Source organism: Toxotes jaculatrix, chromosome 15 (assembly GCF_017976425.1).
Source record: "Toxotes jaculatrix isolate fToxJac2 chromosome 15, fToxJac2.pri, whole genome shotgun sequence".
NCBI classification, from domain to species: Eukaryota; Metazoa; Chordata; class Actinopteri; family Toxotidae; genus Toxotes; species Toxotes jaculatrix.
In genome coordinates this window covers 11222491-11248672 of record NC_054408.1, presented here as the reverse complement: position 1 = coordinate 11248672, position 26182 = coordinate 11222491, and the positions used below count along the sequence as shown (strand labels likewise).

General features: G+C 42.2%; 1 protein-coding gene across 1 annotated transcript in view; it reads right to left on the bottom strand.

Moving 5' to 3' along the window:
- LOC121194724 (FERM, ARHGEF and pleckstrin domain-containing protein 1) overlaps window positions 1-26182 on the bottom strand; it is a 50154-nt gene that overhangs the window by 12835 nt on the left and 11137 nt on the right. The window contains exons 3-13 of the mRNA XM_041057723.1: window positions 9321-9425; window positions 9174-9216; window positions 8901-8979; window positions 7490-7587; window positions 6794-6908; window positions 4941-5088; window positions 4623-4718; window positions 4367-4530; window positions 4157-4225; window positions 3993-4068; window positions 3064-3277 (exon numbers count right to left, since the gene is read on the bottom strand). Coding sequence (XP_040913657.1) covers window positions 3064-3277; window positions 3993-4068; window positions 4157-4225; window positions 4367-4530; window positions 4623-4718; window positions 4941-5088; window positions 6794-6908; window positions 7490-7587; window positions 8901-8979; window positions 9174-9216; window positions 9321-9425 — 1207 coding nt within the window. The remainder of the gene's footprint in view (window positions 1-3063; window positions 3278-3992; window positions 4069-4156; window positions 4226-4366; window positions 4531-4622; window positions 4719-4940; window positions 5089-6793; window positions 6909-7489; window positions 7588-8900; window positions 8980-9173; window positions 9217-9320; window positions 9426-26182) is intronic.

The window sequence follows — 26182 nt, the reverse complement described above, 5'->3', positions numbered from 1 at the left end:
ACTGTGAGAACTACCTGTATATTACAGTACATACAGTGCAGCACATGCAGAGAGCAGCCAGGGCAGAGCAGCATGATTTGTACCATGCCTCGGCCCTGGTTTAGCGCAGCATGCACTGGAAACACACACCTGAAGGACACCAGTGGTTGAAAACACACACAAGTCTCACCTACAGACCTTGGACTTTGAGCTGAACAAGCACGTTAGATGTTAGATGTTTTAGAGTAAATTTACAATTTAACTGCCGTTTTCTATCTGCTCCAAATTACTACGTTTTTGTACAGCAGGGTGTTACTCCAGGTCTGTGAGAGAGCTGTGTGCACCAGAGAGGGTTCCCTCACTCTGCAGCGATCCAGCAACTGCCACAAAAAACATACCTTCTCTCTTCATAACGCTGCAGTAGAAATTTGTGTCAATATAGTTTCACCGCTGATCGTGACGAAACATCAAATAATTTAGAAATCTAAAACAGGCTCATAAAAATCACACCACAGCTATACTTTTTGACATCCGTGCTAAAAACGTCTGGGAGCACTGCAAAGGCAGTTGACAGTGATGGATGAGCCAAGAGACTCTGTGCTTTGAGGTGCTGCCCTTAAACTGCCTTTCACACGTATAGTACACACACACAGCTACAGAACCCTGCTTCTGTTCAAGCTCCTGTCATCCTTAACCCGACGTTCTCTCTCTCCTCTGGAATAATTAACTGTTAGCTGGATCACTGCAGAGAAGGGAACCCAGATACTGGTAAACTTGATTTTTTTTTCCCCCACCACACAGACTGTAGTGAGTGACAGAGCAGGTTTAAATGCAGTCACAGCTGAGAAAAAAACCAAAACAAAAAAAACCAAAACAAAACAAAAAAAAGACAAGATACGACAGTTTCATGCTGACAGACAAGTGCATACATTAGAAAAAAAGAAAAAAGAAAGAACAGAAATGTGACATAAAGATTATTTCTCAAACAGATTAAAACAACACAAATAAACATGAAGACAGAAGTGCAAATGAAAACTGGAAAGAAGACCAAAAAAAATAAATAAATAAAAGTGCAGTGGTATTTTCATGCAAAGATTGTAAAGTTTGTGGATACCATAGCTGATACCACATTACTGCCAGATATACTCGAGCATGAGTCAAGTGCAGAGGGGAGTGCCAGGGGTGAGCACAAGAGCCATAAACTGTTGTGGAGTGGCTAAACTACCAGTGCAATGGACATTTATTTTAACCTCAGCCTGACCAAGCCCCTGCTGGTCTCTAGTGCTAGAAGACAATACTCACTAAAATACTGTGAGGTTTTATTTACTCCTGTTGCTGTATTTCTTGTCTATTCCTACCACCTTTGTGAAGAAAACATAAAACATATGCCTTGAAACTTAACAATTACCACCACAGTTACACATTCACAGCTCTTTTGGGACTCCACAAAATATTGACAATAGTGAGCACAAAGTGCGTTGTGCAGAAGTATGTACAAAATTTGACCAACTTTGCCAAGTTATCCTGCAGAGAACACATCTGTCAACGGACAATTACAGAAATGGTATGTTTATTTCCCTAAGGGGAAATCATAAGGCAACTCAGACAGTAACTGAACTGAGCATTCAGCAACTCTACAAAACACTGACAATAAATTCTCTAAGTCACCTTTCAGTAAATGATGATTAAAATCTCTGATCATACTTAAGTAAAACCCACATAAACAGAGCCATGAATTAGTAGTAAGTCAGTGTTAAATCCTAACATGGCACTTGTGCATTTCTTCAGGGACATGTGAATACAATCAAAGAGGGAGGCTGAGAGATAAAGCCCCTCCATACACCAAACAGGAAAGCACTGAACACTTTCCTGCCTTCATGCCACCTTGCAAAGGGAACCGCGCTTTGAGTAGGTAGTGCTGTGCTTAAGAAGACTACTGTGAACACAGAATGTGGAGATTTGAGCAGTCTCCTGGTAGAAATAATCTGTCACCCACTGGATGCAGCATTTTTCATCATGCATCTGGACTCAAGACTAAACCACGAAAACTCTCCTGTGGAGATGGTTTGAATCTCTCTGCGCACTAACAGCTGAAAATCTGTCCGCTATCCTCATCGCTGAAGGCATGGCACCCGTCCTCATCTGCCTCCTCATCCAGCTGGAGGCTGCCAAAAGAAAATTTGTTCCTGGGTATAGGGGAAGGGGAGCTGGCCTCCACTGGATTGCTACACATGAGGGGGCTGCTGCAGTTGCCCCTGTTCGTCTCCATCTCAGACTCACTGGACTCTGAACCACTGGTGGTGGAGCCGTCGTTCATTTGAACCGCTCCCACGTGTGTGACACCAGCCTGCCTACCTAAGTGTTTCTGCCCCAGACTGGCCCTGGACCTGCCCGGTGCTGAGAGCCCGTTGGCCATCATGCGGCGCTCAAGAGCAGCCATACGTTCAGCCCGAGACAGGACAGGACGTGATACTTGCCCTGTCGAGGACGCTCCCTGGTTTGGGTCTGTGTCGGAGCGGTGACGCATTTTGTGGAGCTTTTGTAAGTGCGGAGAGCGACTCGGGATCGGGGAGTACCTACCCTCATCGAAGCGAAGGGGAGCAGAGCTGTAGCCGTTCTGCTCAGCGTGACTGGGGGAAGCTGCTTGATGGAAAGTGTCCATGGCAGGACCGGAGGTGACACTCCTTGAACCCATCATTTGTGGGGCCGTGAGAGGGCTGCTGCTATGCCTCACTCTGCTGTGAGCACTGACATCTGTCATGGTGCCATGGATAGGACTTTGATCAGGCCTTTTGTATGGCTGCTTGGGAGACTCATCTAGCTCATGGCTCATGTTGAGCGATGGTTTAGAAGATGAAGGAGACTCCCTGTACCGCATCCTACCCAGAAAGTGCTCCTGTTGGGCCTGCAAAGGCCCGTTTATGCTGCCAGAGCCAGACCCCCGGCGGAGCATGGCCTGCTCCCTATAGCTGTAATGCATCCTAGTAGCCTGGTCCCTGCCCATGTTATATTCACTATCTATATCACTGCAGTCAATATAAGGGATGGAAGAGCTGCTGCCTCTGGCAGCCTGAGATGCTGGACCTGTACTCAGATGTTCTGGGTGGGCCTGTGGTGTGGAGCCTCTCATCTCTTCTGTCCTGGACACAGACCCCGCTCTGTCCTCGTGGCCGTTTCTCTGGTGGGAGGGGCTCGCCCTTGTTATCCGTGAGACTGAGGGGTCTTCTGCGCTCACCAGCACCGACTCTTTCCAATGACGCCGAGGAGCAGAGTCGACCCTGTCCCTGGGAGTACCCCTCTGACAGAAACAGACAAAAGCAGAGAATTAAAGCAAAAGAAAATTAAAGTAAAAGTTTGTGAACACCTGTGGGAACTTGTGACACTGTTTTGATGAGCAAATTTGAATGTATAGGATGCACGTGTACACATATGTGCACAGGGTGGCAAGATAGGCTGACTGACAGTTATTGGAGGTAATGTGCCAGTAAATGTAAAACAAAAGGCCAGAAAGAAGCAGACTCCAAGTCGATGTAAACATTGATATAAACTGGAAATGCAAGCAGGTGTGCATGCCAGGGTGCAAGGACTAAAGGTGCGCTGACTAGGAGCACAACAATATCTTTGTAAAAATGTTTCTCAGTAAATAGTTTTTTCATCTTCCTCACAAGTGACTCATAGTTTGGTTAAGGCTCTCTGCTATGCACCTCAAATCTAATAGGCGAAAATAAAAATGAATATAGTGAGATCTTTTCAAATGACTAATGACATATTAAGTACAGCATGACAAGTATGTAAGAAAAAAAGAGATCAGGAATAACTAAAAAGTCATCAGTGGTTTCTGATGAGAAATTTTTAATGTAACATAACTGTTTGAATGAAAAATTCACAAGGTACCACTAAAGGCTTTGTGTAGATGGAAGCATAATGTGATGACAATAATGAGATAATATAATGACATAAGACATAAGACAAGATGTCCACTACAGATGCAATAAAAAGACTCAGACACTCACTTCTGTTGGCACTTCATGGTGACGTGGAGAAGGCAACGGCGACAGGCGGCTGTTGTGTTGGACCCGGCTGTGTTTCCTGGCAGACATGACACTGAAGGTCAGTGCTATGCACTCTGGGTACCCTCACACAGACCAACTATGTCAAACATAACTGCAGCCATTACCTTTCAAATGGGATCTTTTTAAACTCAGACTCCCTCACGTAATCCATCACCTGCTTCTGTGTGCGACCGCTGCAGAGAGAAGTACAGCAGAGATAATAATGAGCTATTCAGGCAGAGCTGTAGTAGACTGTTAAGTGATGGGCGTAAAAGTGCTGTGTGTCTGCAGACCTGGAAGACAGAAACCAGCTTTATAATGCAAACTCTCTCTACCTGAATCTGAATGACGAGCCTCGTGTGAAGAGCACAGGCTTGGGTTTGGGCTTAGGTTCCTCAAAGAGGCGGAAGAAGGCATGATATTCAACACAGATCTTCCAGAAGACTTTACAACAGTCCCTGCTGGCCATCAGAAACTCCAGAGTGTCCTGATATGAACTCTAGTGCAACGAAGAGCATTACATTTATTACATTACATTACATTTATTATATGATTTAACTATACACAGTACAATTCAGCAACATAACTTACATTTAAATCTGGTCTCAGCTTGATGAGGAAACGTTTCCTCTTGAAGCTCAGTTTACGAACTTTAGACCAGTTGAAGGCATTAATCTTTGTGTGTCCCTGAAAAATGGAATGAACTTTTAATTTTGGTTTTTAAAAAAACAACACTTTCACTACCAAAACTATAAAGGGAAGTGAACTGATTAACACAAATAACCAAAAGCAAAATGCTTATCTCAATCACAGTGTTTTCATATTCACATCTGTGCCGTGCAGATAACTTCTTACAACAATCGTCATTACACAGATAAAAGTGTTGACCTACAAACCAGTGTGACTGACCTGAAAGACCAGGACACCAGTGTGTGCCACAGCCAAGCTTAATGCCGTGCCCTCACGATCCTTGGCAGGGTGAAGGCGAATCCCGTACATCTCCAGCCTTCGTGCCACCTCTAGTAACTGATAGTCTGATTCTGCTGGTGTTTGACCTCTATAACACAAAACACAACAGTAACAAGTTTAAGGTTGGCGATATTTTATATTTTCCATATTGTCAACAAATCCCACGAAAACTAACCAACTAACAACAAATAAATCCTACTAACAAGTGTTGTCTGTGTAGCAAAAGATTGATATAGCTTATCTATGTGTAGTCAAGTTTCCATCTGGATGTCAAATTTCTTGAAAATCTACATGAAAAATGAAAAACGTGTATTAATCCACCACTGTTACGAGGACATTGTAATCAAGATAAACAGTTGGCAACACAATTCCTCCTTCTCTTGCCATTAAATCACTGCACAAGATGATGGTGCAACACAATGATGTAATTAAAAGAGCAGCAGTCAAACAGTAGAAATCAGTGGAAAGGAAATATTACTTTTATGTTTATTTAATGTATTAACCGAGGAACGACAGAGTTTCCTCATCACTCCACAAATATCTGATGTTTTTGTCTGGCGCCAGGATGTGTTTTGTAAAAGACCAGAGTAGGCAGGATGAATCGAGTACAACAAACCAAGGTCTTAACACTTTGACTTAACAAGAGCAAACTGTAGCATTCATTATCCTTGCAGCAATTTTTTGGACAAATAAATTAAATCCCTGCTTATCACCCTGCTGTGTGTCTCACTAATTGAGGTGAAAGACCAAGTCCAAGTGGGTCTAGGTTTCTCATGTTTATCTGAGTGTTTGGAGCAGTGGTGAGAGGTTGGGGAGGGACTGCAAACGCTAACTAACTTTCCTAATTCTTATCAGTGGATAAGCCTTCCTGTTTCCTGTGTGTGTGGCACTTAATAAGAGATTTAACTCAGCACAGCATCCGACCAGAAGAACTGCAGTTACAGTTATCAACTAAGAAAGCCCTGGGGGAGGAAAAAAAGCAAGTCAAAGAGAGCAGTCAAATCTAATCGAACTCCTTTCATGTAGCAGCAGCCGCCCACTGTGTGACCATCTCTGGCACGGCTCACTGTAACGCAGAGGTGAGACGAGGGCTGGCAAAGCTTTGGCTCATGTTCAAACTTGGGCACTGATGATTTTGACATTTTGAGGCAGGATGGTGGGAGGAGATCTGGAAGGTCTCCAGTAATACACTCCCGGCAGCATACCGCTCTTCAACTACAGGAAGATAGTAGGAAAAGTACTGGGTAAAAAGAGCCAAGTTCAATAACCAAATTCACTTCACACAAACTCCTGCGTTAGACACCTGAGAATACACTCTGAAAATCTGGGTTTTTAACCTACTAAACCAGTGACAACAGCTGTGTGAGTCATTTGGTGGGTTGAAGGAAGCTTTCTGTGCTCTTTTTTTTTTTCTGAGCAATGCAGCCTTTTGTTGTCAGAGCTGCAGTCAAGCTCATATCCACTTCTGGCCAGAAGCTGTAAAACAACTTACAAAGACTGGCTTTTCTGAGTAGATCTACGATAAAGCACTGCACAAAACACTCTCAGAAAGAATCCATTTATGTGATGGCTGCTTTCCTGAATCTGTCACCTGTACAATAAAATTTCCCCCGCAGGACATGCACGAGGTCTGAAATAACTTTCCCTGTTCACGGGTGAACAGAATAAGTTGTGTTGAGTGATGGCTTCAGTGACCTTATGAGTAGAGTTAAAGAGAAACTCTGACTGGATCCAAGGAAAGCATTATTTTAAGACTGGACACAGCTCACAATACTTCAGTTTCAGAGACTCACACATTCTTTGAGTGAAACTCCATGATCTTGTCAATCAGGGGCATCTGATCTGGGATGTAGTTGTTGTTGAGGAGGTGTGACCGGCACTGACTCTCCTCAAAGTCCCCAATCTCAGCTGAAAAGTCAGTGGGAAGACAGGAAAAAGTTCATGTTATTGTGGAAATACCTGCTACAAAATACTGGCACCTCATAAATGGAAGGAAAAAACAAGATTAAATTACTTAGTAAGCCTCCAGAGCAGCTTTAATGCTGTTTGACACAGAATTAAACACCATTCTTCCCAAAGATATTCACTCATACAAATATAACAATGTTAAATTGTGTCAACATAATCATATGCAGACACAAAGTTGAACTCATCTCCATCATCTTTCATGTTGTCTTTGATCACTATTGGGCAACAGACTGTGACTCAGAAATGTCAGGTTATGAAAATGCTCAGTATTCCCTGGCACGGCGGCATGTGTGGTAGTTCTGAAGCAGTTCTGCAAGATTACGTTCAGGCATCTAACTGAAAGGTATCCATAGCAACACACAGATAATCAATTTTCAATGGTGTGTGGTGTGGTATATGACAATGTTTGATGATAAGCTCTGAGTGGAAAAAAAGCATAATGTGTTTTCAAAGACAGTTATCTGATCTGTCGATGCTTTGGTCTCTGGAGCTAAATGAGAAAACAGCCACGAGGGACTTACACTGGATAATGTGGGAGACCATCAGTGCGGCACTGCTGTCATTGCAGGTCAGAAGTCCACAGGAAAGATCCTGTTTGATCTGGAGGGCGAACAGATACCTGCACACAAACACAAACAACTTTCACATTATACAACAGGTTCGATGCGGTGGCGGTGGTTTCCAGCACTAGGGCAAGATCAAATGAACTTCTGGATCTGCACTGTAACAACATCTACTGCTGAATTCAAACAGGAGAACTGCTGCAACTAAATTTCTGATCAAACACAATGTACTCTGGCTCCTCTTATTTTACACTAGACTTCCTTTTAGCCAACAGAGTTGGCCCAGTGCACATTTTGGATTCACTAAGTAATAGGTTGAGTGAAGTCATTTAGAAGATTTACTGACTGTCTTGTCTTACAGTGCTGCTTCTCCTGGAAGCAAGCCAGAGCAAGACCCAATTTTGTCTAAATAAAAGGTTTAATGATCAGTTTAAATAATAAAAATTAAGCAAGTTTAGTTTTTGTTTAGATTTTTGCCTTTATTGCACAGGTGACAGTGAAGAGGCTGACAGGAAGCCGGGGGGGGGGATACAACAAAGGTCCCTGGCTGGACTCAAGCTGTGGACATTGTGGTTTTGTGTCATGTGACGTAACTACTCAGCTACCAAGGCGTGAACTGTTGCCAATTTCATCCAAACTGTGATGCCAAATACATAGTTCTGCTCTCTGTAATGGTGGATAGTCTGCTTTGGCAGCAGGTTTTGCCATAGCATGCAGATAAATGTACAAAATGAATAGGCATATAAATCTACACGTTTACATATGTTCATGTAAGTGTGCATGTGTACAGTATGTAAGTAGATGTGGGGTTACATGTAGGGGAATAAATGTATATGTGCGACTGCTGCTATAAGTAAGAATTATTTTCATTATTAAATGATCTGTCATTTCTTACTTTTTATAATTATTTTTATCATATACCATGCATATCAATGTAAGCACCTCCAGTATGCCTTTTTTGTATATGAGGTCTCAAATACTGATATCACCATGGATCATTTAACACTTAACAGGACTTACACAACTGTGGCAGAGGGACATTACCTTCTGCACGCCTGTTATTGCTCCTCTCTGACTCTGAAAACGTGTAAATGATGACCCAGCTCCACAAAAAGGAAACAGAAGCCGGAAAATCATTACTGCCATGCTAATCTCCACAGAGCTAAATCAGAAACATGGCAGCCATGACATGAGAATCGCAAAGCTGAGTAGGGAATAAATCTTTGGGGAAACGGAGCGCATGTTTCGTTTATGCTTCTACAATAGCTCCCAGTCACAGCTGAAGTCATTTACATTGACACTTTGCATATCTGCATCTCAGTGCCTGCTGGAAGACTGAATGAGTTCAATTATGTGGAGAGGAGCTCACCTTGTCAGCTCCTCCAGTAGCTGGGCATGATCTGGAGGAAAGAACTTCACGGCAAACCTCAGGGTTGTGTGCTTCGGTCCTGTGTGAGATAGATAAGTATTGTAATAAACAACAAAATAAGTTAGTTAAGGACAGTTTCGTTTTTATTGGGTGAGATTCATGTGGATCATACTGTATAGTCACTCATAACTGATTTTTTCCAAATAAGATATTGAAGAATTCAAAGAAAAAGGTGCACTGAAAGAAGATGTCAAAGCATTTTGAAACACTTACGCCTGAGCTGCTTGATAATGGGCTTAATATGGTCTAACCAAACCTGTGGAAAAAGAAAAAATAAATATCACTGAGTAGCTGGTTTTAAGCAAAACTAATTCTGCGATGTATAAGAAGAGGTTCTGTTTCATTTTCATGCTCACTTACCATCATTTTTTGATGGTTCTGAAACTCCAAGCCAAAGTAGTCACCCTCAATGAGGTTCATGTGGGAGCACACCAGGTCAAACAGCACCTTGCCTGAGGCTTTTTGCTGTGAACAAGAGGACAAAAACAAAGGACTGTGGTTAAAATAACACCCGCTGAGGTTTTTATGACCATGTACAAGAACCATGTCTAATTTTAATCTGAACTTTTGTTCTCAGCAACGAAGTCAAACGACGCTGTGACATTTTATACTTTTATTTAAATAAAGGACAACCAAACTTCAGGAAACCCCAATGAAAGACTTTTGACACAAAAGAGCAGCGAGAAACAAAAGAGAGTCCTGCTTTGTAGACCTGTCAAAGCCCGTTGAGAATTGATGCCACCCAAACAGATGACAACTCTGTCTGTCTGTCTAAATTCCTCTCTATCCTCCCTCCTTCCATCCTTACATTCAAAGGCTCAGTTGGCCAAAAGCTGCTGCAGCTAGAAAGGGGTGGATCCTGTCTTTGATCTGTGTTTTCAGTGTCACTGCTGTCACTGATGACGGACCAGCGGCCTTTGAGGCGGATACGGTACCAGAAGGGGATAAAGATTGAATCTCCATGACCACCGCTGTTCTCACTCACTCCACATACAGTACACACAAACACTTTGAAGAATGACTAAATCGTCCCACTTTCTGACAAATAACAACGATAGGACGACACAAAAACCGCAAAAAGCCGACACATCTTTAGAGAGAAACAAACTTTCCCATGTAAGGTCAAGTAAATGTCAGGGATTTCCACTGAAACACTTCTTCTGTTACAGACGCCCGAAGGAGACACACAGCTCTGTCAGGCACACAACGGGAGAATTTCTGCCTGGCTGCTTCCCCGTGACTGGTTTGCACCAATGCAGAGCATAACACGGCTACAGAATGTGAGTGTTTATAGTAGCAGTTTCCCCTGGCTTGGATAATGATCCAGGGCTGTTTCTGAGTATGGTTCAAGGAAGCAGTTTCTCCTCTACTTGAACACAAAAAGACAGCCAGTTGCTTCGGCACGCGCTTCTACAAAAATTCCCCTCACACGGCTGAACTGTGATGACATCCGCCTGTAAATCTATGTAGTGTTTCAAAGGCAAAGGACGACACTGTCTGTGTTCCTATTAAGTCTTAAAGAATAAAAACTTAATCTCTACCAGCTTAGTGAGACGGTTTACACTTCCACAACCGAATCCATAATCTTTCCCTAACAAGCCTCCCCACTCTTGCCGCACCTCCCTGTGTCTGTCCTTCCTGCGTGAAGCAGCACTGTCTCTCTCCAGGCTGCCTCACAGGGCATCCTACCGCCAAGGACCAGCTGTTTCCATATGGTGATGGAGTTGATGAGGGGGGCCACAAGGAGGCTGGAGGGAAAGAGGTCACCAGCCAAAGAACAGCCTTCAAATACACACACACACTCACACACTCACACACACACACACACACACACAGCTTTCTAATAAACTGCTGCAACCAGCAGGCGAAACTATCCCCTGAATGAATTCTATGTCTCATGTTTTCTGGACAAACGGGCTCTGTAGAGGCTCAGGGAGCAAGAACAGCGGAGAAATACCGAGCTGAATGCAGCGAAGGCTGAAGAGTGTTTCTGTCTCACTGGAGCACTCTCTCATCCAGCCTTATAAATCTGTTGCCAGTGTAAAATGACCACGAGCCAGGCAGAGATGGGTAAGGCGCAGGCTGATTAGAGCCAGGCAGTGCTTGATTAAATGCAGCTGCTGCAGACTGGAGTTATGGGGCTGGCATTTGACACTGCTGCAGCCGACACAATGAGAGCGCTGTCGTTAATGAAGCACAAGTCGCAGAGATTGACGGCCGTCATGACGCAGGCACTCAGAGGGCATGCAGTCCACTCTGTGACTAGGAAATAATGAAACTCCAAACATGGCCAGGTAATGCAACTTAAACTTACAGGGGAAAAAAAGTATGTCAACACCCAAGGACAGTACATGGACACTCGAATGTTATGTGATTGACAAATATCTGATTACAAAACCAAGGGCATTAATCTGCTGCTATAACAGCCTCCACTCTTCTGGGAAGGCTTTCTACAAGATTTTGGAACCAGGCTGTAGAGATTTGATCCGATCCAAGCACAAGTGATGTTGAGTGATAAGACCTGGGTCAAAGTCTGCGCTCTAGTTTGTGCAGACCAGTCAAGGTCTTCCTCATCAGACTTGGAAAACCATTTCTTTAGGGACCTTGATTTGTTCATAGGGGCACTATCATGTTGAAACAGGAAAGGGCATTTCCCAAACTATTACAAAACTGAAGGCATACTATTTACTGAAATATCATTGTCTGATGCAGATTTACCTTCAGTGTATTTAAGGGCTTTGCCTACTGTGGCATGTCAAAATGTCTTCTGTGAAAAAGGCCTAATGCATGTGTTCATAACAACATCTTACCTTAACAGCACTTATCTATGTAGCCACAGTGTTTGGTCAGGGTGCCTTCAGTGAACTGTTAACACATCTGAACTCACACAATGGCACACTTTATTGATAGCTGGTAATGGCTGCCAAACATGACTGCCAAATGTTGTCAAACACAATACAAAGGACCTGCAGCCAGGCTGGCAGATGTGCGAGGCCCTGCTTTCAGATAAACGCTAATGTTAGTGTGCTAACAAGCTCAAAATGATACTGTTAACAAGCTGATGTTTAGCAAGTATATTCACTCTCTTGTAGCTGTTTTTGGTCTCTACCAACTCCTGAGGGGAATACCTGCCACTTTAGCTATGCTGTGCTCACCAGCTACTTGCTAAATGTGCCCGCCTGTAGTTTGGTGCTGAGCAGATTGTGTTTTGTGGGTTTTTAAAGTTTTTTCACTTGGCCACATTCCAGACGAATTAACTAGCCAACACTGCCATCCCTAGGTTAAACAGCCAGCATAAACTAGTTGTTAATTTAAGCTAATTTGTATCACTGAAGCTACACCACAGAAAAATGTAAAGGCTTAAGATAATTTACTATTTCTGCATTATATTTGCACCTGCAGTGAGACTGTGGTTTTATCGTTCCTACTCATCTAGACTATAAACCATACCAAAATCTTCATATTCTGTTCAATATAACCACTGTGCATAAATGGAGTACCACAAACACACAGAGCAGAAGGCTGTGATTTCTGCACCCTGACATGCAGCTGACACATGATTTCTCATCACTTTCCATACATGTCATGAGGCCTCTGTCCCCCAGCAGAAAGGTTACAGTCTTAGAGAAACTTCATGCTCAGCAGCTGACATTTCTTTCATCATGTACAATGCCAAGAAAATGTCACCAATCTTTCCAACCTTTTTTTTATGACCTCTATCTATAAAAGCACTGGAGCTAGTTTACATAGGAGCAGCCAATTCCTGAGCGAGGCGATGCATCCTGATTCAGCGGTCTCAGTCCCAGGCCAGACGCGCAGGGAGGGTCTGTCTGGGCTCATTCGGTTTGAACATAGGCTCACAAGATGCTACTGCTGTTTACATGTGTACGAGCGCTAGCACGCTCGCATCGCTACACTGACCTCCACATGCTCCGGCTGACAGAAGAATGCTAAATAAAGATGACAGCGATGTCTGCACACATGTCCGCTCGGGTTTCCACTTCAGGGTAAACCAAATAACCACCCTCACCCTCCCCCTTCATCCCCACCTCTTGTTAGTAGGCTCCTGTCAGCGAAAAAAAAAAAAAAAAAACACATAAAGGTCAGGTGTAAAGTAGCTATGGGCTCTCTGGACTGTTACCCTCCAGGAGTTGTTGGTATGGTCCACTTCACTTGCAATAAGCCAGGCTGGACAGTGCTCACCAAACCTTTCCTGGGGGACTATGTATGTGTGTGTGTGTGTGTGTGTGGGTGGGGGTAACATGGGTGGTAAACAGACTGGCAGTGCCTTTAGGCTCCAGATAGGCAGAGAGAACAAAGGGAATCATGTCTGGTTGGTTGTGGTGCACTGGAGGAATTGATGATGGCATTCAAGCCAAGTGCTCAGCAACTGCTGGAAAGGGATTTAACGATATTGACTTTTTCTTTTTCTTGGAGTCTTGGACCTCGCTTTTCCAGTGGCCCCTGCTGATTCTGTTACACCTTATATAATGGAGCAGTCGTCTCACAGGGGGAGGTTTTCAGCTGTGACATTCAGCAACATCACAGGAAGCTGATCGAGGTCAAAGATGAAAGAGACTGTGATTTAAAGGAGGGAATAAGCAAATGGAGAAGAGGGAAAAGGTCACTTTTGGGAATCAAACCATCTGTAGTGCTCAACTGATAAGACAGCAAATAGGCTTAGCGCAATATAAAAGTCATGATTTTTTTGAGTGATACCAAAAAACATTCTTGAATCGATTTCAGGAAATTTCAAGAGAGGCACTTTCACTAGTCACAACTTCTACATAGCACATGTGAAGCAGCAGTGGCAGTGGAAAACCCCAGGAATGATTCAGAATACTTTAAAGAGAACCATTGCTCTTCCAGTGACACAGCTCAGGCCTGGGCTGAGATTACAGGCCAGCTTACAGTAGCAGGCTGATACATTTCCACACTGAATCTGCCTGGTGCTCTTATTGAAAACATATGTGAAGACACCACTGTCTGTCCCATTCTCCCATGGCTTCTGTTGCAATAAAGCAATAGCATTTAAAGCAAAGCTGTTTAGAGTACCTCAGCACATGTGAGGATCTTTGCATGTGCTGCGGTGTGTGCAAGTGTGTGTGCGTGTGCGTGTGTGTGTGTGTGTGTCCGCATGAGTAGGTATATACCGTGCACTGTAAGCGAAGGGTAGGACAGAGAGGTCAGTGGCAGCTAAAGCTCATTGAGATTCAGGTCATGTGCTGCAGAGGTTCCCAGGGTAACTCGACTACAGCAGGAAGCTGACAAAGAGAGAACAGTGGAAGGTGGCAAACGTACTGATAATCCTTTCACATTACCTGCACACCCTCACAGCACATACGGATGTGTGACCATGCATATGTTTGCAGCATAATTAGGACATCTTTAATATCATTGTACCTTAACTAAAACATGAAACGCTTAACACAGCCTCAGAGACAGGGCATCCAAAGGCAGTGTTACGTTTACAGGAAACCCCCGAACAACAAAATTATTTCAAGATTCAAGATTCCTTCTGCTTTTCCATTCTTTGTTTTTTCTTCCAAAACTCCTGAGCTGCAGACAATGCAATGCAATGCAAAATGAAAGCAAAAGTGATGATTGGGCTGCCACAGCTGTCAGAGTCATTCTGTCACAGTAGGCCCGCCTCCAGGCCCTAAGAGGACAACCATGAAAATGATGTCCCCTGGATTCAAAAGGGTGGAGTGAGAGATGGAGGTAGCTACCCTCAACAGTCACCACCACCTCCTCCTCCTGTAAAATTCTTCCCTCACTTTGCCTGCCTGCCTGCCTGTCCTCCTAGGAGCCTGTCGAGGCTGCTAGAAACATTGATTTTGCATAAAGAATAATTAAGTGTCCTGTTGTGACCGTTGTACTGCTGAATACCTAACAGTGCAGAGCCCCGTGCATTAGTGCAAGGACCTCCCACTGTTAGCCAGAGCACCATAAATCAGAAGATGGATCTAATAGGTGTGGTTTTGCATCATTAGTGCAGATAGTAAACAAGCAGCAGCAGCAGAGACCGGACCAACATGCTTTGCTATGCTTGCAAATATTAAGTTGCGGTATTATGTTAAACACAGCACAAAATTCTGTCATGCCTGAGCCTAACTTGGAGTATCATTAAAATAAGCACAGGGCAAGTGGGGGTTTTAAGGCAGCTGGAATTACCAAAAAGCTTGGCCTCTTTTTCCTTCATCTGCTTGAATCCCTTTCAGAGCGCTTCAAATTCTGGGCCCATGCTGGTTATTCTCCGCTACCACCCCTTCCCAGAGCCGAGGATTACCGTCACTCAGGGGGAGGATGCGTCACTTCACATTTAGGCAGAAACTCCATGTTTAGTTTAGCTAGATAAAGGCAGACTGAAGAACTGAATAATACATTTTCAACTATTATTACCACATTACCATAAGAAATATTCAAGAATAAAACAACATGAAAAGACTTTTGTTCCACAATCAAACATTCGCCATCAGAGAAATATATTCTGCTCATGTAACAACTCGAGCGTGAAATAATATTAAAGTCAAGAAATTTTCTTATATTTTTTCTTTATATTTTCAGATCTCTTACTCATCTTAAGATCTCTCACAGACATCTTACTTACCTACTATGGTTAGTTACATACTGACTATTTTCCTCTGATAAATTAATAATCTTTTGATAATTTTGAGAATTTAATTCATTGTTTTAATTATTTTTCAAGCAAAACTGCAAAACATATACTGGTTCTAGATTTAATTGTGAGGATTTGATGGTTTTTTGTTTGATCATTTGGCGAATAAGTCCTTCATCTCAAGTGCCATCAGTATTCTTAACTATACAAAGTGACTGATGAGATTTAAGCCACGGACACAGACTTGAAGTGTTTTCTGTTCTGTTCTGTTCTGTTCTATTCTATTTTAGATATCATATTAAAATACACAAATCTCTGGATATAAGCCTGTTTATGAATTAAACAAGCTATCTGAACCCGTCAGCTTGGGCTGTGAGAAACAATAATGTGCATTTTTTTTTCACTGATATTTTATAGACAAAAAGTTCAATCAGTTAATTGAGTAAATAATTGGTAATGAAAATAATTATTAGCTGCAGCCTTAATATACAACATTTTGGATTATGCGGCAACTGAGCTAAAAGAAAATAAAAATAGCACACAGGTGTAATTACAGTTTTCATCTGCATGTGATTTTTGTGCACTGATAACTTCCACCACCTGCAAAATTAAGAGACAGTGAATTCCCTCGTAGCTGTGAATACTGTAGAGCACTGTTCACTGTGAAAGTGCAGGCAATCAATAGGTTAATTAAGAGATTAATTAAGTGTAACTGTGAGAGACAACTCCCACAAGGTCAGGCCAAGAAAGAGACAAGCCTTTCATATTTAATCTGAATGCAAAGACGTGTCACTGAGGTAATTCTTAATGATTTGGATTGATTAAACGGTCAGTAGGCTTCAGGTCAGATGGTCTTATCATAGAATGCACCAGAGAGCTGAGAAAAACTATACAGTTTAAGGTAATGTCAGATATGTCAGTATATCAGGCTGAATGTTTATGGTTATGTGTGATGATGTGGAACATTCAAGTGGTGCCAAAAACTTAAAAATCTGAGAAAACAAATGCAACACGAGGTTCATGGCAGTCCAACCCTCCAACAGACTGAAAAAAATCAGGAGCAGGAGGAAAAACTCAGTCTTCCATAATGGCACTAATTCTTCATCAGTCCTCGGCATAACAAGCTGGAAAAACTGCAAGCCTGAAAAGCCACATCCAATCCACAATCTGTCACAGCCCGCCAAGCTCAAGCACGAACCAAGCAGGGCTACCTTCCAGTTTCACGCACCTATTCCTAGTAAACCGAGCCAGTACACACCAGGATCATTTACATCTCCACCGAGCACACTTCCCCTCAGATCTAAATTTTAGATGAGTTGTGGGACAGAAAGTAGAAATGTATGCATCTGTAATTGCATGGGTGCATGTTTCTAAACCAACTGTTTCAATATTTAGTTTCCTAATTTTAAGTATGGACACTGCCGGGGATGTAACACAATATCAGACATCTCAAATTAAGTGTACGTTTAAGACTTAGGCAAACAGCTGTTGAATTAGAGATCTGGGCTTCGACCCAGGTAGACCAAAGACAGGCCAGCTATACCTCACCAAGAATCAAACCCACACAAATTCATCAGACACAAAACAGATGAGACACACTCTTGTGGAAAAATTAATATCCAAGGTGTATTAATTATGTATAAGTAAATGAAAGTAAGTAAAGTAAATGCGCCACCCTGCCTGTATAAACAACAGCCTGCTAATATTAGAACAGACACACTGATCTACATAATCACTGTGATGACTGCTTATGTGCTGTGTGTGTGAGTTGGAGAGAGCAAGGTAATAATATGGGAAGTCATTAAGACATGGTGCATAAGCATTATTAAGAACATAATTAATATGTAGATCCCGCCTTGGCAAAATTTCAACGCCAAAGACATTAATAATCCTAACACGTACAAAAGCAAAGGCAAGCAGCTACTACAACCAGCTGATGATTTGAAATAATTAAACTGAGACTGAGATTCAACAAACATATACACACACACACACACACACACACACACACAGAGTATATATATGATAGTTCTTCATAGCAATATCTAATATTTACATGATTTTTGCATCAGTGTGATGAAGAATTAATATATCTAGATTGGCTAAAAACAAAATTTCTGTGGTTATTTTGTCAATTTTTCAGAAAATTCCCAATTGCGTTGGATTACTATGAAAAGAAGCAAAGCTTTGCATTTTGGAACCTGCAACCAACAGATCAGAGAAATGACCTAAACAATGAATCGATTATGAAAATAGCAGCTGCTTAACTGTCCTAATTAGTGCTGCAACTAATGATCATTTTCATTATTGATTAATCTCTCAATTATTCCTTCAATTAACTACAGTTCAGCTCACAGGACATTTAATGTGTACGGCGAAGATTAATTCATTCACAGTGTCAGTTTTTAACTGCCACAGCCCCAGAGAAAAGCCTTTTACTGACTGACAACATCACTCAGCTCATGATTTCACACTGTGGGATCCGAATGGTGTCTGGAGCCAAAGTGTGGCATCAACACTCTCTGTATCAAAGGTTGAGAGAGCAGTTTTCTGCCTCACCACCTCGCTTCAGACCACCACAGATTTTTTGAGCGGGACATACTGTGAAGATGATGAGACTTGGGAGCTTGTGTGGTGTTAAAGAGATTCTTTCTGGGGCTGCAGCAGACAGGTCTCTTGAGAGATGTGCTGGTTGCTGGTACTGTCCTGCTGCATGTTCCCTTACCTATAATCTCCACCAGTAATAAATAATGACAGCTACACATGCTGCTTTACTGGTGAGGCCAATCAATTGGCCTCCTCGGGATTAGCCTTAAACTACTTAGCCCTCTGTGCAGCAAATCCAGAGGCTCTCTGCCCTGTGATGTAGTTGAGTACTGTATTGATAATAGCTGTTGTGACCTGACATCCCAAACTTTGTCAAACAGATTTCGCCACACACACACATAAAACGTGCTTTTAGCTCCCACTGATATATGGTAACAATCAGCAACAGCTTTGTTAAGGTTTATCTACCCAGTCTGTAAACTGTAGCATCCATTACAGCAAAACCTACATCGACAGTCTAATTTTGAATGATGTAAAAGGTTAAAAGTGAACAGATCAGGCTGATCCTCTGATTTAAAAACTCTGAAGTCAATAGCTGCCAAATCACTAACTCCAGGGAAAAAACAGCACATGTAAGCATTTTATTGTATTCAAAAGGAACCTCTAATTATCACTTGGCCAGTCAGCTGGGATTTCCCTGTCAGAATATAGTTAACATTAGAGCACGCAGATGTAGAGACAAGAGCCTCAGACCAAGGCTGCACTTCCTGTGGATAAGGATTAAGGTCAACACCCAAGAAAGAACTCTCGGTTTGAAAAAGCACCCATGAAGCCGCTGCTATGACCAGTGCACACTAAGATGCCTGAATTTAAAGTACGTAGTTATTAGATGTTAAAAAAAAAACATAGCGTATCAAAAAATAGTAATCAGTATGATTCATCCTCTGTCGACCATGAATGTCCAAACTGTACAATGGCAATGCAGAAAATTTCACAGCACTTTTCCATCGGATGCCTCCCTGCCATTCCTACACCCACACTGCTAATGGGCTAAATAATAATATCCTGCATGTTTTTATGTGATTGCAATTTGGTTGCAATTCAGAAAAAATCCAGAGGCACTAAACGGAACAGTTTGGTCCAGGTGTCAAGTCATTTTGAAACATGATATTCAGTGCAGCATTTCACTGCCCATTTTAATGAAACACAGTTTAAACCTTCAACCTTTTGTGTGAACCACCCTGTGGTGGGAGCAGTAGCATTCGTTCTCCACAGCCTGACAAATTTAGATGCTGTCCTGAGGTGAAATCTCACATTTAAGGCTGTTGGTGGAGAAACTCAAGCACAAGCACAAGCCAACAAACAAACATGAGCGCAGACACAGCTTCAGTGAAGGCAGCTGTTGCTCCGTGTCTGCAGGCCACTGGGTCCAGCAGGAATTTAGGCCTCTGTGACTACAGAATACCAATTCCTCTGCACTGGAAGACAGTGTAAGACCAGTAACCATGGCAACATGAAGAAAACTGTGATTCCTAATCTCTGAGAAAAAAAAAAATACAGAGAAATCTTATGGAGCTGAGGGGAAGCATGTGGTTAATGTTATAAAGTAAGTAATTATATTTACATAAAAAGATGCCATCTTAATCACTCAAGGTGTAATGTGAGCTCAACTTTTACAGGCACAGAGTTTAGCTCTATTTCTCCATGTGTGAATGTTGTAATTACTGTGACCATAAGCATGGCTTTGGAAGCTAAAATATAGAGGGTGCAATTGCCACACCCTGTTCTGCTTCTCAAGCACACCCAAAACCATTTCTATTTGCTGTAAGGTTACTGAACCTCTAAGCAGCCTAACAAAGATGTGACTACTACCACACACTTGCAAAATGCACAAATCTGCCAGTAGGAAATGGGAACGCTGGACTCATGCTTTAGAGTGCTAGGGTTTAAGGGTTCTCAGAGACTGAAAGAACCCACTCTGACTAATTTAACAACGCATAAACAATAAATGAGAAGTGAACATGAGTGTCTCTGCGAATAAGAGGTTTGAAGCAAAAGTGTTTTGGGTTTGAATGCAGGCCTGGGGTTTGTCTCACCATGCAAGGTTTGACAGCCAACCCTGGGTGCAACCCAGGCTTTCAGTCTCACAATGCTGGCTTACTTTTTAACCGAAGAAGGTCTCCGTGGTAACCTAACAGTATGCAGCAAGGCTTCCCTGCTCTGGAGGAGGTTTGCTTCAGAGGACTGGATCAAAAATGTATAAAGAGGCTTTCCACTAACCAATCACTTTCTGAAAAGATTCACCTAGGATCCTGACATGGCCAAAACTGAGGTGAAAAAAATCTGTGCATGAATAAAACTAAAATGTGACTCAGTGCAATAGAAACAGACTTAACCAATAAGCAGTTCACACAAACGAGGAATGAGGTTTAAATGTCAGTGGTCAAGACGAAAAAAGGCAGCGGCAGATGAAAACATCAGATCAGTGTCGAGCGATGAGGGGACTGTAAAGCGCCTCAAATTAATGTTTTAAATGAACATAAACGCTTTATTTACATCACATCTTCTGCACCATTTTCCATTGTTTGAGATCTAACTGTAGATCTTCTAAAATCACGTCATCACCACGCCCTCCTCTTCTGCAATAGTTAACTGGCATCTGACTAAACCAGTTGTTTATCTTGATATGCTGAACTCCAGAAGTGGATAGAAATGTAATTTAATCCACATTTTCTTTTGCTAATTTTTGGGAAATTCAGTTTTGCACTGCATTAGAATGGAAACCATACAACTTAGAACTTGAATGTAATGCTTGCAGTAAGTCAGCTGCATTTTTCCTCATCACTCCCTGTCACGCTCAGGACAACAAAACACTGAATTTGAAAGGAGTTATTTGTTTTTATGAATGGTTTGTCTGATTGCTTGTATTGTGACTGTGCACAAGGATGCACAAGAAGATGAATTGTAGCTACCAAATATGAATGAAAAAATTCGGGTTTTACATTTTGCACCACAGGGCACCTTTAACCAAAGTCAGCCAGTGGCATGCAAAGCAACCGGGCCAACATCACCCACTTTCAGTTTCATTTTTACGCTTGCTCACAACCTCTCATGTGGCTCTTTCTCTCCCTCTCCCTCTCTTTCTGTCATTTTCAACAATGATGCCCTGGTTTCTAGTCCACAACGACGCTGACAATATAAAAAATGGGATAGGTTATTAATTGTGTCAAATTATATCATAGTATTTCCTTCCTGACAGTGATAAACCAGTTTGGAAGGAAATGGGGGAAAAAAAATATTGGTTAAATAAAATTGAAAGTATTTCCTTGAGAGACAGCAACTCCTTTCTTTCCCGTAAGTAAGTAATCAGCAGTTTGTTTGATTTAGCTTTGCATAGTCATTTCTAGTACTTCTCTTTCTACTCGTTGCATGACTTATATCTACCTTTTGCTGCTGTAATGACCTAATTTTACATATCATCTTATCATATTGTTGGCTGTGTGTTTTAAACCCAGCCTATTTTCATGCTTGGTCTAAAACATGCTAGTCTAGTAAATCTTAGGTTAACAGGGCCAGATTATAATCCAGGATTGAACTCACATCGTGACACGTCTCTGATCTGTGTTGCTTATGTAATGTGCTCTCTGTCCTCTCTTGTCTTCACTGTATAGTGCCCAGCAAAGCAGAAATGCCATATCTGTGATCATCAGTAGAAGGGAAGTAAGAGAAGATAACTCACTGAACAATTATACTACTGGTTACTCAGCATTAACACTTTGACTGCACTGCGACTGGTAATGGTCTTATTCAAACCGTGCGGTTCACGACCACACTGACACTGACGTTGCAGTGTTGTCAGTTCTCTTACATCACAGTCATTCAAGTGTAATTTCACTAACTAAATATCTCTGTGTAAGGCTAAATGCTTCCATGCTGCCTCTCTGTTTAAAGAAGGCCAACTGAGCTTACGTGAATGAGGACTCAGACAACGTTACTGTGTAATGGACTTAAATGAAATAGAGCAAGTGAGTCACAATAAAACCACAAGACCTGTGTCGCAGGCAGAAATGCAAAAAAACAAGAAAATTAGCCAATCAATCCCTAATTCGGCAACTCTGAAAGTGAGCAAATATCTGCAGAATTTGCATCTAATCACAGACCCAAGAGAAATTAAAATTTTGCATAGCATAATGCAACAATATTATCATGCATTAAAATTACATATAACCATTTTAATTGTAAGGTGAACTGCAGCTGTATTTACCAGGATGTGTGAGCACTTAACTCAGTTGACCCTCTTATTCAACTTCAGCAGCTCACGAGGACACAAAACAGGAAGGATTCATTAAAACTTTAACAACAGCCTGCTAAAGCTCGCTATTCTGCGAACCCTTGCAGAGACAGATAATCTGAGGCAGTCATTAGCTGCTGTAGAGACACTCCAGAGACTTGACATGGCCAAAAGAGACCAGCCTTCACTGCTTGTGTGAAAGCAGACGTCTCCTGGGACAAATCCTTGGATATCTATTAAGGGGCATTCCCACACTGGCCCCCACTGACAGAGCTTTAATTCTTTTAGCGCTGGACTTCCGTGCATCACTTATCAATAGAAACAGCCAGAGAAAAGCTCACTCAAAAGTTGGGATGTCTGGTCTAAAGCTCAAAGGAGTCCAAACATGTCTCAAGAGTGCAAAAACTAAAAAAACACAAAAACAAAAAAACAAAAAACAACTGAGAGAACCTGAGCAACGCTATGTGAGTTTGGATGAGTTGCTTCAAGACAGATGAATTCTTCTGGTTTGCTATTTTCCGTGGAAGCTTAAGTAACAGTTCCACTTCAATAATGAGTAGTGGTAGTAGTGGTGGTGGTGGTGGTGGGGGGTGGGGGTGAGGAGGGTGGGGGTGCAGTATTGTCAGGTCAATACCTTTCCAGCAGGCATGTGTGCAGCTCAGCCTACTGGTTTGAGATAACACACACTCTCTCTCTCTCTCTCTCACACACACACACACACACACACACAGACAAGCTGATGTCCTTCCCTCAATCTTTGCTTCATTCATCCTGACTCTCCCTCCCACACATCTCCTCTATCTACCCAAGAGACCCCAAATTCAATTACTTCCAGGGTGCAGTGGGAGGCAGACTCAGCTGCACAGGTACAGCTGAGAGAAATTCTGATATTCAACATGTCGCGCAAATGCATTATGGGAGTGACTCCACTGCAGGCCGAGCTACAACAGTGACCAAAAATATCACCAGGGTGAAATGCGGCAATTTCTGTTTTAATTACCAGTGAAGCGTGGCAGAAAATAACATGAGGAAAAAAAGCAGCATACAGCAACGCAGCTTTCTATAACTGATAAGAACATTTGAGGAGATGGAAGTAGGAAAGGTGAAGCCAGAGCACCTAGGGTAAAATAAGGCACCACAGGATAAGGATAATCCCAAGATATCACACTGCTAGTCAGGTCTGACATGTTAATTAGCCATCTGAATCTCAATGAGAAATTCATAATTCATTGAAGAGGCTCAGTGCTGCTGTGAAGCTGCTGTGCAGCTGAGGCAAACTGGCTCCCCTGAGGGTTTCACCCTTTATTCGAGGCCAGGAGGACATCACAGAGACAGTGCAGGCTAGCTCAGAGCAGGGCTGCTGCCACACCCATCATATACTGTGATGTCTACCCTCCCTGCTGCTATTCAGCCAGTGGAATTCAGCGCCACAGTTCAAGAGCTTAATGAAAGGAACTGAACACTGTCTTCAAAGGGCAACGTTCAGTGGAGTCATGTATGTGCATGGGCATGAAAAGTCAGAGGATCCACCTTCATGCATTTGTCACAAAACCTTACAAAGAAATCACAGGTTAAGTTTGCATTGGCTTTGTCCCTTATTTGTATTTTTTTTAAACACATTTTTTTTCATCAGTTAACCTTTTTTTTCACATTCAACATAGAGGAAACATTCAATATGAAAAAAAACCAAATAACTGAAATACTGTGTTCACACTGTATAACACATCTACATCTGTTCACTAAGGTAATCACATATACATTATGAATGTGTACGAATTTGCATTCACATAGTGACAAGGAACGAAATACAAAAATAAATGGTGTGAATAATATAGATAAAGAACACCCGGGAAAACCCAAGATAAGCACATTGGTGTGCTATGGCTTAGTCAAAACTTTGAATTACATAATTTTCCACCCTCCATTTAAAACCTCCTAAGAAACTAATAATAACTTAACATACTCTTTGCCACCACCTTCCTCTCTGTCTTTCTTTGTAAATTGACATAGGCAATGGGTCACACAGCCAGATAGAGTCGACTTCACTGCTGCCTGAACCAAACAAACATGAGCATCTTGCACAAAGAGACATCCGTCTTGGTTACCATAGGAACAAGACTTATTATAAAGGCATCTCTTTTCCCAAAGCACCTGAGAACAGTATAGAAAGCAGTGCAGCATAATGCTGTCAGACATCACCTGACAGCCTTAGTGACAGCTTTCATCATTGCCTCTGTTCTGTTTCAGTCTGTCCTTCGGAGAAACAGCATGAACAATGAGAGGCAAATGGGTTTCTCTGTGCAGGATTGTCTCCCTGTGAACTGTGCCACTATATCTGGTGTGTTTGCTTGTGCTTTCTGGAGAATGGAGAGGTGACATATAATGGAAACATTTACCATTCAAACTGTTGTCAAGTGCTCATATTTCTGAGACAGACCCGCGCACACATTCCCACCAGATGCATGATGGATATCTAATTTCAGCATGCTGTTGGGAATATTGTAACAATAGGGGGAAAACTGAGTTGTTGACACACAAGCATTAATTCATAGAGTTTTTGATGTTTAGGTTTAGCCTATTTTTTCTAATCAAGTTTTTTCAAGTGGACATTAACAAACCCAGAACATTTCAAATATTTATGCATTGCTTTTAGCTATTTTGATTTTTCTGACAATGAATACACTAAAAACCATCATCAAACAACTTTGTTGTAATCTTACTAGTGTGCTGATTGTCTTATAAAATAGATCTATATTTTAGATCTATTTTAGATTTCTTTCTGATGTGGACAATTAAATAAAGGGATGAAAACTGTGTTTATATTTACATCTCAGAGTGTGTGGTTTCCAGCAGCCTCAATCATGTTAGTATTTTTAGTCATCAGCCACCGGATAATTCCCCCTGTTGCTCCTCTCCTGTGTCTCCACGACCCAATTACATATCAGGATGTGAGGGAGGAAGATGGCTGTACGTGGGAAATCAACCAACCCCCCCTCACATCCAGCTGCGGTATTTCAATTTCATGCCATGAGAGAAAAGCCAACCAAGGGTTCAGAGTTCATGTGAGGAAAGTATGAGAATATTTTCTGGCAGAAGACAGTCAAGTCAGCGCAAGAATGATGCAAGTCACAGGAATGGCACGGTCGCATTACTGAACACTTTTAATATTTTCCAGCTTCAATTTGTATCATTGAGCAGTGGAAAATATGAAAAGGGCTTTCATCTTTGTACTGCATGTGTGAGCCTTCAAAACCACAGCACTGGTTCTACAGTAGCACACAAATCTTCCAGTTGTGTTTTTATGATGACACTAAGCATAAGACCCCCCCCCCCCCCCTCACCCCCCGCCGCCCAATCCTTGCCACCCCAAATACAACGCCATCTTTCATGGAAACTGGGTCAATCAGCAGTGAAACCAATAAGAGCCAATAATCCTTAAAAAATATAATGTCAGTCATATTTTAAGTCAAGGGATTTGAATACAAAAAAAGCAACTTGCACACATACCCACAGCACACAGCGAGGTGGGCTGTGTCTCCTGAATATGTTAGTCGTAATTGGTGTGCAGCAGTGCATCCCCATGCAAGCGCACTACGCTCACATTAATGCTCTGCATGGAGACGCCCCCACCCCACGACTCCTCCACTCCTCCGCGGCAGATATCAGTGGAAGACAGAACTCTGCACCACAGCAACCAGCTCAGACGCTCCTCATCCTCCTCTTTGTGTAGCCATAGCAACCCACACAGACCAGCCTGATTCCATG